Source organism: Elephantulus edwardii, unplaced genomic scaffold (genome assembly GCF_000299155.1).
Source record: "Elephantulus edwardii isolate Elephantulus edwardi_28Jun2011 unplaced genomic scaffold, EleEdw1.0 scaffold00119, whole genome shotgun sequence".
NCBI classification, from domain to species: domain Eukaryota; kingdom Metazoa; phylum Chordata; class Mammalia; order Macroscelidea; family Macroscelididae; genus Elephantulus; species Elephantulus edwardii.
This window is the reverse complement of record NW_006399869.1, coordinates 6,119,185-6,133,997: the sequence shown is the minus strand read 5'-3', so window position 1 is coordinate 6,133,997 and position 14,813 is coordinate 6,119,185. Positions and strand designations below refer to the sequence as shown.

Sequence of the window (14,813 nt, the reverse complement as noted above, 5' to 3'; positions counted from 1 at the left end):
CCTTTTGATTTTCTGACTCCAACTCCTTGCACATTTCATTGTAATATTTTGCTTTGTCATCCCGTGCTGCCTTTTGAAATCTTCTATTCAAGTCTTTAGTATCTTGAATTCTTCCCTGTGCTTTGCCTTCTCTGTGCTCCAGCTATAAGTTGAAGGTGACACTACAGCACATAACAACAAAAACACCAACAACAAATTATACAGGAGAAAACTCACAAAATTTCTCCCTGTCAACGAGCATTTGGTAATTTTGAACTTCATCCTTTTTGGTAGGCAGATCAACTCCATACCACTAAGCTATCATAAATACTATCAGTTTAATTGACATATTAAAAGGTTGGGTCCTCCCATACTGCAACATTTTAGAAGATTAAATGTGTATATAGATGAAGAAAGTAAAAGCAACAAAAGACACTATGATAAATTGTTATGATACATGTAATTCACTAAAAGGTGAAGTGTTGTGGATAAATAGAGATGGTATAAGAAACTATGGGTTTCAGAAAGCACTTGGATTGTTTGGTTAGTCAAGACGGGCTTCATTGAGAAAATGACATTTAAGCAAACAGTTTAGAATGGAACTGAGATAGTGAAGATCTACTGCAAGTTTTCGTCATGCAGCAGGAATAGTCAAATATAGTGACTAGTATGTTAAAGGACAATATGAAAGTTAGCAGGAGAGTAATTGCAATGAAGATTTGGAATGGAAAAGAAACAGGGGAGAGAAAAAACTCAGTGATTGCATATGTGTGTCTTTTAAAGACATTAAAAATATTTGTCTTTAATCTGATAATAATAGTGTGACTGTTAAAATCGGCATGTTGTTGTTGTTATGTGCTGTTAGCTTATGACTCATAGCAACCCTATGTACAACAGCCCTAAACCCTGCTTTATCCTGTCCCAATCTTATTGTCTGATACAATTACCCCAATTACCCTAGTCATTGAGTCAATCCATCTCAGCAAGGGTGTTTCTCTTTTGTGCTGTCCCTCCTTTCTCCCAAGCATGAATGACATCCCTGTCTAAGAACTCATCCCCCCTTGCAATATGTCCAAAGTACGTTAGACGAGCTTCAGAATCCTTCCATCCAAGGAGCAGCCTGGTTCAACGCTCTCTAGGCTGAACCTGTTTGTTCTCTTAGCAGTCCATGGTATATATCCAATACTCGTCTCTAGCACCACAGATCAAAGGCATCATTTTGTCTCTTGTCATTCCTAGTCATTGTCTACCTCTCTGGTGCATAGTAAGCAAAGATCATAGGCAGAACCATGCATATCTTGGTCTCTAGACTCACACCATTGCCCTTCAATATTCTGGAGAGGTTCCTTACTACAAATTTTCCCAATGCAATTTGTTTTTTTTATTTCCTGGCTTCTGGTACCAAGAGTGTAGATTGTGGAGGCAAACAAACTGAAGCTGTTCAATATCTTCATCATCTATCCTGATGTTGTCAATCACCCCAGTGGTGAGAACCTTGTTTCCTTCAATCTATGTTGAAGGCTGCAGTCCTTTACCTTCTGAAGCAAAGGCCTCAGGTCCTCCTCAATTTCAGCAAGGAAAGCTACGTTATCTTCATAACACAGGTTGTTGATGAAGTCCTGATGCCACATTCATCCTCATAGAGCCCAGTTTCCCAGAAGATATTTTCCACATATAGATTGAAAAGGTATAGAGATTTGGCATACACCTTACCTGACTTTGAACCATGCAATGTTTCCTTGCTCTGCTCTAAGGACTGCCTCCTAGTTCAAATACAGGTTTTGCATAACTATACTAGAGTGTCCTAGAATTCCCATTCTTCTCAGAGTTAGCCAAAGTTTGTTGTGATCACACAGTCAAATGTCTTTGCATAGTTAATGAAGCACAGATAAACACTCCTTTGACTGTCAAGACAATAATGGATCATGTCTGAACTTTGCTTCGATATTGTTCTAATGGATGAGAAATTCTTGGGATTAATCAAATTGCTAGGGGAAATTTTTTTAAAAAATGTTTTAACTGTGAAGGCTTTGTGTAGATGTATAATGTAATATTTTCATTCATTTAACTTAATGCTAATATTTAGCTTCATGTTAAATATAACACAGAGTGAAGAGAGAGAAATAAAAACATAGAGGAGAATAGAAAAGAGGGAAAGTAAGGGCCTGGGCCAGAAAGTAGAGAGTAATCTTTTAAAACATTTGTTTGCTTGTTTTTAGCATATTACTCTAAAAAAACAAGAAAGACTGAATCAAGAACATAATTCTGACAGGAAGTGGCTGAACTCTCTTGAGAAAGAAACAGAAAACCTAAGAGAAATGAAAATTAGTAACAAGCTAGTAAATGTAGCAGAAATAAGTACAGCACAAGGTCTGGGACCTTTATGAATTGAGGAAATTGTCTGTTGCAGGGCTCATAGTGAGTTATTGGTCTGTAGTAGTCCTGTGAGAGCACAGAATTCAGAAACATTAATCTCAATTTTAGTTTCAGAATCAGCTGAAGGCTCTGTGCCAACTGAAACAATCTGAGACTTTGGTGAAATCCCTGGAGTACTACTATCACAATTCTAGGTAATTCTATTGTGGCAGATAAAAAGAAAAATGCCTATTCCCAAGAAGATTGTATGATTATTTGAAAAACTGCTTCTGAGAGAAAAGATACTCTGTACAGTTAAATCAGCCTTCCAAAAAGTGTATAATTTTAGTGTAAGTAGGTTTGATTATCACTGTCATAATTGGCCAAGGCTAATATATCAAAAATACCATAAATGAGTGGTTTAACGGAGAGAAATTCATTTTCTCACACTTCAGGAGATTAGAAGTTCAGGAGGGGGTAGATTTGTTTAAGGTTATCTAACCAATGATCCTTGGATATAATGGTCTTATAGTCTCCTCAGGTTTTGGAAACTGACCAATTTTGTTTATAGCTTTGAATTTTATCATACCTGATGTTTTCATTTTGTTCTGTTTCCTATGATAAATGTGCTGTTTTTAAGTCAAAAGTGAATGTCTTTATGTATAGTAGGCATTGATTTGCGTTGTTTAACATAACAAAGAAAAATGCCTTTTTAAGTAGAATTATATCACAGCTAGAGGTAAAGAATTAAGGCACGTTTTTTTTTGGGGGGGGCTACAAGTCAATTCACACTAAGCACCAATTTCCCCCCCCTTTTTAGAAAATAAGTACTTAATCTTTCTCATGCTTTCTTATAATGTAATTCTCCAATAATGAGCCTTAGTTAGTACACAAAAGTGATACCTGTCACCAATAACCCTTTTTTTAATGAAACTTTCTACATACTTTTCTACACTTTGTGTCTTATAAACAGAAAAAGAAGATCAAATTTAGGACACTGTGGTCAAATAAGTACATATGTTATATTTATTTATTTAAAATTCTAAAGTTACCAGGAAAAAATTATGATTCTTTGGGAGCTCTGGTGGTACAGCAGTTTAAAGCTTGGCTGCCAGCTAAAAGTTGGTGGTTTAGACTCACACATGACTCCACAGTAGAATGTCCTGGCTCTGTTTCTATAAGGACTACAGTAAAGAAAGCTTTTTGACTCATAGAAACCCCACGTGAATTTTAAACCTCAAGTCTCTAGAATAAATCTGTGGTAAGCCTCTGCATTTGTGATAAAGTGCTCTGGTAGCTAGTGTGCCATTGGACTCCTCTTGACAATATTAGTGGTTTAGAACAACTCATATTTTTCCGTTACTGTCCTAAAACACGCAAACAACAAGAACAAACTCAAACCTATTACTCTTGAGTGGATTCTGATGCACAATGGCCCTCTATTAGGTTTCCAAGGCTTTAATCTTTACAAGAGAAGGCTACTTTATGTCTCTTATGCAGGACAGCCATCACAGCTCAAAGGCATCAATTCTCCTTCTATCCTCCTTAGTCATTGTCCAAATCTCTGATGCATAACAAGTGATTTCAAACACCATGGCCTGTATCAGATGCATCTTAGTCTCCAGAGCCACTATTGCTCTTCAGTACTTTGGAGAGGTCCCTAACAGCAGATTTTCCCATGGCAATATGTCTTTTAATTTCCTGGCTACTGGTGCTAAGAGTGTTGACTGTGGAGCCAAGCAAACTAAAGCTATGAACAATCTCAATCTCTTCACCATCCATCCTGATGCTGCCAGTTGGCCCAGTGGTGAGAATGTTTGTCTTCTTGACATTGAGCCTCAATCTGTATTGGAGTCTGCAGTCCTTGACCCTCTGCAGCAAGCACTTCAGGTCCTCCTCAGTTTCAGCAAGCAGGGTTGTGTCATCTGCATAATGCAGATTGTTGATAGATCTTCCACCAATCTTGACCCCATATTTCTCCTCATAGAGCCCAGCCTCCCAGATAATCTGTTCTGCATACAGGTTGAAAAGGTATGGAGACAGGACAGATACCTGGCATACACCCTTCCTAATTTTGATCCATGCAGTGTTTCCTTGCTCTGTTCTGATGACTGCCTCTTGGTTCAAGTATAGGTTTCTCATTAGCACAATCAAGTGTTCTGCGATTCCCATTCTTCACAGAGTCAGCCACAGTTTGTTATGATCCACACAGTCAAACGGCTTGCATAGTCAATGAAACACAGATATACATTCCTCTGGTATTCCCTGCTTTCAGCTAAGATCCATCTAACACTAGCTACAATATCCGTAGTACCACAACCCCTTCTAAACCGAGCCTGGACTTCTGGTAGTTCTCTGCTAATGTGCTGTTCCAATCGTTTTTGGATAATATTCAGTAGAATCTTGCTTGCATGTGGAATTAATGATACTGTTCTATAGTTTCTACACTCTGTTGAGTCACCCTTCTTTGGGAGGGGAACAAATATAGATCTACTCCAGTCAGTTGGCCAAGTGGTTGTTCTCCAGATTTCACAACTTGGTGAGCACATCCAGGGAGGCATCTGTGAGCTGAAATATCTCAATTGGGATACCATCTATTCCTGGGGCCTTATTTCTTTTTTTTTTTTTTGCTATTTCCTTCAAAGCAGCTTGAAATTTTTCCTTCATCACCATAGGCTCTTGCTCATATGTTGTTTCATGAAATTCTCCTGTGTCTGCCAATTCCTTTTGATATAGTGACTCAGTATATTCTTTCCATCTTCTTTTAATACTTCCTGGATCATTTAATATTCTGCCCAAAGCATCTTTGTTTATAGAAACTCGAAGTTTGAATTTGTTCTTCAGCGCCTTGAGCACACAGTTCAAATCCACTAGCTGCTCTGTTGGAGAAAGATGTGCAGTCTCCTCCTGTGATTTACTGATCTGTTCTAACTCTAGTACACAATATCAACAACAACTTTCCATCTACTTCTGAGTGCCCTTCCATTTTGGGGATAATAAAGTAATTAACTTTTGCTACCAGGTATTATTTGTAATTTATTAACTTATTGGGGATATAGATGATGCTGTCAACATTAGTGCTGTTATTTAACCTTCAGAAATGTTTATAAATGCTGTTCAGTTTTTTTAAGTACTGAAACCTGTAAGGACTATAATAACTATACAGATTTCTCAAACAAGATAAAGTCATGGTAGATTATTTGTAATATGCTAACCTTTTTGTGGAAAAATAGTGATGTTCACAATTATAAAAATTACTATTTTCACACATTAGGAAATCAGCTGTTTCGGCCTATGATGTTGTTGTTGTTATGTGCCAACAAGTCGCTTGTGACTCATAATGACCCTATGTACAAGAGCCCGAAACCCTGCTCAATCCTGTGCCAACCTCACTGGCTCAGACACACCTACTCCCATTATTCAGTCACTGAATCAAACCATCTCATTGAGCGTCTTCCTCTCTTGCACTGTCCCTCCACCTTCCCAAACATGATATCCCTCCCTAAGGACTGGTCTCTCCTTGCAACATGTCCAAAGGATGTCAGACAAAGCCTTGGAACCCTTGCCTCCAAGAAACAGCCCAGGTTCACCCTCTTCAGGACTAACCTGTTTGTTTTCCTATGAGTACATAGTATATTCAACACTTTTGTCCAGGATTGCAGCTCAAAGACATCAACTCTCCTATCATCCCTAGGCACTGTCCAGCTCTCTGATGCATAACACACAATTGCGAAGACTATGGCCTGGATCAGGCACACCTTAGTCTCCAGACTGACATTGCTGCTCGTCAGTACTCTGGAGTGGTCCCTGACAGTTGACTTTCCCAATGCAATTCGTCTCTTGATTTCCTGGCTGCTGATACCAACAATGTTTATTGTGGAACTAAGCAAACAAACTGTTAACAATCTCAATCTCTTCACCATCCAAAATAATGCTATCAATTGGTTCAGTGGTGAGACTATTTATTTTCTTAATGTTGAAATACAATTAATATTGAAGGCTACAGTCCTTGACCTTCTGCAGCAAGTGCTTCAGGTCCTCCTCAGTTTCAGCAAGCAGGGTTGTGTCATTGCATAACACAAGTTGTTGATGAATCTTCCTCCAATCCTGATGCCACATTCCTTTCTAATACAGACCAGCACCCTGATGATCTGTTCTGCATACATATTGAAAAGGTATGGAGACAGAATACATCCCTGGCAGACATTCTTCCAATTTCTGAACCATGCAGAGTCTCCTTGCTCTGTTATGACGACTGCAACTTGGTTCAAGTATAGGTTTCTCATAGGCACAATCAAATGTTCCCATTATTCTTAGAGTCAACCACAGTTTATTGTGATCCACACAGTCAAAGGCCTTTTCATAATCAGTGAAGCACAAATAGACATTCCGCTGGTACGCTCTGCTTTCTGCCAAGCTTCATCTAACATTATCTGCAATATCCCTAGTAGCACAGCCTCTTCTAAATCCAGCCCTCACATATGTCAGTTCTCTGTTGATGTATTGCTCCAGTAATTTTTAGATAATTTTCAGCAGAATCTTGCTTGTGTGTGATATTAATTATATTGTTCAATAATTTCCGCACTCTGTCGGGTCACCCTTCTTTGCAATGGGAAGAATCAATATCTGCCAGTCAGCTGGCCAGGAGGCTATCCTCCAGGTTTCTTGGTTCAAATTAGTGAGCACATCCAGGGCAGTATCTGTTAAAATACGTCAATTGATATGTCGTCAATTCCTGGGGCCTTGTTTTTTGTTCTTCCAGAGCAGCTTGAACTTCCTCTTTCATCACCACAGGCTCTTGCTCATACATTGTTTCATGAAACATTCTATCAGCCAATTATTTCTAGTACAGTGACTCTGTATACTCCTTCCATCTTTTTTTCATTTTTTAAATTTATGATGTTTTTAATGCAATGTATATATTTTTACTGCATATTCTTTCCATTTTATTTTTCCCCATTTATTCATTGTTGCACATTTTCCTCCCTGCTCATCCTTCCTCCGGTTCATTTTTCTCTTGGAAATAGAAACAAAACAAAATATTTCATTGTTATACAATCTGCCCCAGCAAGTCCACAGTTTACTTTACTATGCATTTCTTTTTCTTTTAATGCTTCTTGAATCATTTAACATTCTGCCCAAAACATCCTTAAGTATTGCCACTCATGACTTGAATTTGTTTTACAATTCCTTCACCTTAAGAAATGCTGAGCGAGTTCAACCCTTTTGATTTTCTGACTCCATCTCTTTTCACATTTTAGTATAATAACTTGCTTTGTAATCTTGAGCTGCCCTTTGAAATTTTCTGTTCAGTTATTTAATTTCTTGATTTCTTCCTTTTGCTTTGACTGCTCTGCACTCATACAATATTCAGTGGCTAATCTGACATCCATCTTGGTCTTTTTTCCCTCTTCTGCACTTTAATGATCTTTTTCATTCTTCATGGATGATAGTCTTGATATCCTCCCACAGGCCATTTGGGCTTCATTCATTGGTGTTCAAGGCCTCAAACCTGTTCCTGAGAAGGTTTTGAAATTCAAGTGGGATGGACTTAAGGTCAAATTTTGGTTCCTATGGATTTGATTTTGTTTTATTCAGCTTCAGCTTGATCTTGCATATGAGTAGTTAGTGGTCTGTACCACAATCAGCACCTGGCCTGGTTTTTACAGCTGATGTTGAACTTCTCCTGCTATTCTTTTCACAGAAGTAACTGATTTGATTCCTAAGCATACCATCAGGTGAAATCTGTGTGTATAGCCTATGTTTGTGCTTCTTATGAAAGGTATTTGCAATGAATAGATCATTGAATATGCAGAATTCTATCATTTTATCTCCAGCCTCGTTTCTGTCACCAAGTTACTGTTTTCCAGCTACTGATCCTTCTTCCCTGTTCTCAACTTTTGCAGTCCAATCACCTATTATTGTCAATGCATCTTGATCGCATGTTCTATCGCTTTCTGACAGCAGAAGTTGGAAGCCATCTCACTTTGCCAATACCTAGTATGTCAATATTTATGTGTTCCATATTTTTAACAACATCTAACTTTCCTGTATTCATGCTTTTCACATTCCATGTTCCAATCACTAGGTTCTGCTTACAGCTGTTCCTTCTTCTTTGTGTTTCCATACCTGAGATCTTAGCCTCAACTTCCATGTCTGCTAGTCTAAGTGTGCTCTTTTGTACATATGGTTTTCAAAAGCCTCTTATTTTGACTGGAGGAGGAAATAGATTCTTAGCCTGAGGAACTTGTCACTTTGCTGCAGGTAAATGGGACCAGTTATGGGCCTCTGCAGGATGGTACTAAACCACAAGAAGTCAATCCTGGAGTAGAAGTTCAAGACAAAGGACTTTTCCTCAGAACTGTCTGAGATAGGAAGCCTTCCTGATACTTGTACCTGATAGTTGTACTTAAAGAATCTTTACATTCAAAAGATACCAGCCGTATCATAAGAGACTGGCAGCAACACAAGGTGTTCATAAACCCTGATCGCTTGAGACTTAAGCCATTATATCAAGGGCTGGTAAAGGAGAGTGAGGTGTTGAATGGTGTAGGTGGAAGTAGAAATGGATGCTGATGGAGTAGAGAAAGGGGTGGCTCAAGACACACGTGGCAAGAGTGGATAGTAACACTGAATCACTCATTTCTCTAATTGGTTAAATGTCTTTCCCCTACTCCTTTCTGTAAAATGCTTGTCTGTCAGGTACTATTATAAAAAAAAAGCCAACACCAAAAACAGACATTAAGATAGAAGAAGAAGTAGGATTGACCATCCACTTCTGAAATAACAGGCCTATGATACTTGAAAGAAAATTTTTAAAAATGAGGTGAGATGAACAATCACCTCAGTTCTATTCATGAAGACCCTTAGATGGCATGGATGCAGAGAATAAATAAAAGGAATTTAAATGAGGATAAAAGACACTGGTATTCAGGATGAAGCAAGAGATATATCTGTGCACAGTATCTGAAATAAGTAGACTATGCAAAAAGATAGCTACAGTGAATAATAAAACATGGATTGCTAGAGAATTATACTATCTGAGAGAGATGAAACTAAAGAATCTAGATAAATATCACTAACTGGAGAAAGAATTAACTATTGAGATGTATAAATTGAAAAGCTCTAAGAACTTGCACAGGATTAAGTGACAAGCAAGTTCTAATTAAACATACTAGAAAAAAATCATTAAAAAAACTGATTGAAGGTACCTCATCAAATTTTGTAGAGTCTAAGAAAGCCTTGGAGGCAAGGATTCCAAGGCTCCATCCAAAATACTTTGGACATGTTGTGAGGAGAGACCGGTCCTTGGAGAAGGACATCATGTTTGGTAGGATAGAGGGACAGCGCAAGAGAGGAAGGTCTTCTATGAGGTGGATTGATTCAGTGACTGGGGTAATCAGGATGGGAGTGTCAGAGACAGTACAATTGGCACAGGACAGAGCAGGGTTTAGGGTTATTGTACATAGGGTTGCTATGAGTCGCAAGAGACTCAACGGCACATAACAACCACAACAACAACAAGAAAGCCTACACCTTATACTGACAGTGAAAATAAATAACAGAAAGTCTACTTAAGTAGAGTTTCGACAAAGATAAAAAACAAGCACAAACAAAAAATCTTCAGAAAAAAATGAAACTAATCTTCAAATAAATGAACGCTCAGTTAAAATTCAACATTGCTCAAAGAAACCAGGGATCTATATACTCAACCATTCCCAGCAAAAATAAAAACAAGTTCATAAAAATACCAGATTTTTACTTTTGTATAAGAGAAAATTTCATGCAATATAATCTGACACAAATGATCAGAGATTTACCTCCATAAAGATTCTCTTTAATAGTTATAACTGACCCATAGCTCACCCTCTACTGGGTTTTCAGAGGCTGTAAATTGCAAAGGAGGGAATTGTCTATCTTTCTCAAGAAGCAACTGGTATTAAATAGATTTGAATTGCCTATTTTTTTGATTGACACCACAACATTATGACTTGAGTTTTCAGTGAGTCAGAATAAACTCCACATTAATAATTCTTTGTGTGATTGTGTGTGTTTATGTACATGCACATGTACACAAATTCTGGCTGGATAGGGTACTGGACTATTAATTGAAAGCTCACTAGTTTTAATCTATCAGGCACCTGATGGGAGAAAAAAAAAGGACATACTACACCCACAAATTTCAAAAAAGTCATAGTCACTGTTATGGAGTCAGAACTAACATATGGCTGACCTTCTGTTCTGTTTACAAGGCTGTAAATCACATGGGAGGTAACTCCACCTTTCTTCTGTGGGGCCAATGTGGGATTAGAACCACCAGAGAGGATCTGCCTTGGTAAAACTTCCTACAAGACCATGTTACAAGTGCCTTGGAAATCCTAGAGAGTGTTGCTATGAATCAGAATTGACAATAGAAATGAGTAAGAAATCATATCTGTTCCAACTCATAAAGGTACTGTAATATAGATTAGAACAGGTCCGCTGGGTTTCTAAAGTTGTATTCTTTACAGAAGACTAACAAGGTATTTCCCTTATGGAGAATTGAATTCAAAGTACTAGACTTTTGGTTAAGATTTAAGCACTTAAGCACCACCAGAGCTCTTTCAGAAGTATATATTTATGTTTCTCATAAAATAAGATGGTGAGATTTCATCTCATTGACTGGGCATATTGTCAAAAGTAACCTGTCTTTAGGAAAGGTTTCATGCTTAGGTGAGGACTGGAGAAGGCTAAACTTTCACCAAAATGGTTTCATACAATGGTTGCAACAAGGGGTTCAAGCACCACAATTGTAAGTATAGTTTGAAGTTGAGCAAAGTTTTGTTAGTTGAACACAAGTTTCTTTATGAGGCCAAATTGTCATGACAACAACTAACAGCAACAGGTATTTGTGTGTGTGTGTGTGTGTGTGTGTGTGTGTGTGTGTGTATAACATATGTTGCTGTGCTGGTTGTTGTTACGTACCATCCAGTCAGCTAAACATCACAACACTACATGAACAACAAATCTAAATCTTGCCCTATCCTTGAGCATCTTTATGATCTTTGAAATGTTTGAGTCCAGTATTAACAATTACTGTGACAATCTATCTTTTTGAGGCCCTTCCTATGTTTTGAAGGCCCTCCACTTTTCTCACCATGACTCCTCTTACTAGTTCCCTCCTGACAACATGCCCAGAGTATGTAAGATGAAGTTTCTTCACTCTTGGGGCTAGGGAGCACTTTGGTGTACTTCCTCCAAGAGAAATGTGTTTGTCATTTTGGCAGTCCGTGGAATATTCAGTACTCTTCTTTAACACCTTAAGTCAAGGACATCAATTTTTTCTATCATCTTTATTCATTATCCAATTTGCCAAGGAATTAATTAAAAAGTTTATGGCTTGGATCAGACCATAAAGAAGTTTTAGTCTTTAAGCTGGCATTCTTCCTCTTCATCGGTTTGAAGAAGTCCTTGACATCTTTTTTTCAATGAAATTTATCTTTTTGTTTTCGTTTTGACTTCCCAATGCAACACATCTTTTGATGTTGTTTACCACAGAAGTTGATTGTGGGTCCAAGAAAAATGCAATCTTTGATACCTTCAATTTTTTTTCTCAATCTATTATGATGTTGCCTTTTGGTCAGCGGTAAAGATTTTTTTAATATCCCCTATAATATATAGTAAATGTTCTTGTTATGTGCTATTAAGTTGACTCCATTCATAGCAATGCTATGAACAACAGCTGTTAATAATCTAAATCAATTCATTGCCTAGCATAATACTTCCAACTGGCCAAGTGGTGAGAATCTTTGTCCATCCCTCCTGAGAAACATCTGGTGGGTTTGAATTGCAAAGCTTCAGGATTATAGTGCAAATTCTTACCACTGGGCCACCAAAGGTCCCTAATACGTATAATAATATATTATATAACGTATAGTATAATATACGAAGTTCTGGTGGCCTAGGGATAAGAAGGTGCACTGAAATCTCAAGGCAATACAGTTCAACTCCACCAGCTGCTTTGTAGGAGAAAGATGGACAATCTCCTCCTGTACTATTAACTGTCTTTGAAAACCTGACAAAGGCTCAGTTATAGCTCGGTTCCAACTAGATGGTACTCAACAACACAACAACAATATACAATATCTAATAAAATATTTTATATATTGATGCCTTCAAGCCATGGTGCTGAAGAAGAGTATTGAGGGTACCATGGACTGCATGGAAAACAAACAGATTCATCCTGGAGAGGGTTAAACCAGGTGGCTTCTTAGGGGCAAGGATTATGAGGCTCTGTCTGACATATTTGGACATGTTGTGAGGAGAGACCAGTCCTTGGAGAAGGACACCATGCTTGTGAGGGTGGAGGGACGGCGCAGGAGGGGAAGACCCTCTATGAGGTGGATTGATTTAGTGACTGGGGTAATAGGGATGGGTGTCAGAGACAATGCGATTGGCACAGGACAGAGCAGAGTTTGGGGCTGTTGTACATAGGGTCGCTATGAGTCGCAAGTGACTCAACAGCACATAACAACAACAAGAAGAGAAAAGTATGTTATTTTATGTTAAGTGTTGTTGAGTTTATCTGACTCATGTGGACCCTTTGTAACAGAGCAGTGAAATTTACATTAATCTCAACCTTTCATTTAGCAATCAAGCACTGAGCTCTTTGTGCAATCAGATACATTATGAAAAGATGCATTCACAAATATGAATGTGGCAGTAAAGTTTCCATAGGGTAATCTTTTTTCTTCTGTAACCTATACAAAAGCAGATCACAGGAGCATTTTATCTTTGAATCTGACATTAAAATCATCAGCCTTCCAGTACGCAGTAAAATATTTAGGGTTTTGTGCCACTTAGACACACATGTCATGACTACAGAGAAAAAGTACGAACTCTTATGTAGACTGCACTTCACATACAGTCAAGTAGAATACATGGAGTTTTTCTATTCAGTGAATAAGAAACTGTCCTTATTTTCCACTGACATATGTCTTTTATTTATGAAACATTTTCTTGGAGTTACATCCAACTGTTTTGAGTGAACCTGATAGAACTTTCCGTATCAGGTAATATACTTAGGAAGAATGGCAAAGAAGCAAGGTTTTATGATAAGTAGGGAGATACTGACACATCCACTCTAGCTAAATAATATGTGAAATAAAATTTAACATATTCACTATTGTCAGTTTTAGGAAAGGAGACTGATCTGATACACGGCTGCTCTCATTCTCTAAAGGACAGTCAACCCTTTGATCACCACAGACTTAATGTTCTATGTCAAAATCATGAGATGAAAAGATTTATTCCCAATTCTTATTTTTCCTACAATTTATAATTTCTAGAACAATGATTTCCAAAGACTTATGTCCCTCAATTCAGAGGGAGGATACATGAAAACGCTCTTTACATTACCCCTTGCCCATAGTTTCTGAATCACTGAGCATTGGTGTGAACAGTTTATCTGCTTTTCAAAAGCACTGACACTGATGATACTAGTACAGAGACCATAGTTTGGGAATCATTATCTGGAATGCTCCAGAGTTTCTAAATATTCCTTCATTCACTCACAACGAGATGAAGGGAGAAAAAGTAAGTCAATTTTCTTCATTTTGGATACTTCTGCTTTCCAAAAGAAATGATTTAGATTTTTGCAATAGAGACTTATTTTTTTTTTTTTGAAGAGGTAATTTTTTTAAATCCAGATTTCACAAACTCATGGTGCAAAATGTGTCCCACAGCTTCCTCTAGTAATAAATGCTTTCCACTGCTTGCTGGCTGCCTGTGAAAATTTGAAGTTTTCTCAAATGCTTCTAGAAAACTAGTAGTATCCACCCATGCTGTTCTGCTGACCACTATAGCCAGCCCCATAACAGCCACTGACTGACTGGCTCTCAAGGCCAGTATAAGTGGACTGGGTCGACACTCCCATGGCCTGCATCATTTGACTACTGTAAGCCCCATTGCTAGCCCCTGTGGTTGAATTTAAGAAGAGCTCTATGTATCTGTGCTGCATGTTGGCTCTGTCTTTTGGCATGGCAGCCACAGCTTCTTCATGAGTGGCAAACTCAACATCTGCTTCTCCAGTTACTCTTCCATCCAGGCCAATCTCAATATGCACTCTCACAGGGTTGAGTGGAGAGAAGAAGTTATAAATGTCATTCTCAGTCGCTTTGTATGGAAGCCCCCTCATGTGGACACAGTGTCCAGTTGTGCTCTGAACAGCAAACTCGCTGTCTCCATGTCTGTGATCATACATTCCTGACAGACAGTAACTGAGATCTCTTCCAAATAAATCAGTGGTGAAACCATAGCTGTCACTTAGGCCACTATACTCCTCATAGCCCCCATAACCTGTGCTATAAGCCCCAGACCTCATTCTGTCAAAGCCTGCTTGTTTGACAATGCCAATGTATCTCCGGGCAGTACCAGGCCTGTCATAGGGGCCTGGTCGCTGCACAGACATGAACTTTAGAGGGGGATCGGAGTATGATCTC

The 14,813-nt window shown here is 38.3% G+C and overlaps 2 protein-coding genes across 2 annotated transcripts in view; both read right to left on the bottom strand.

Moving 5' to 3' along the window:
• Positions 1-14,813, bottom strand: part of FSTL5 (follistatin-like 5) — a 1,151,716-nt gene that overhangs the window by 326,307 nt on the left and 810,596 nt on the right. The window lies entirely within an intron of this gene.
• The window catches only part of LOC102874743 (heterogeneous nuclear ribonucleoprotein F-like), an 11,067-nt gene continuing 10,391 nt past the window's right edge, over positions 14,138-14,813 (bottom strand). The window contains exon 2 of the mRNA XM_006892786.1: positions 14,138-14,813. This exon is cut by the window's right edge and continues 11 nt beyond it. Within this exon, the coding sequence (XP_006892848.1) occupies positions 14,138-14,813 (676 nt within the window).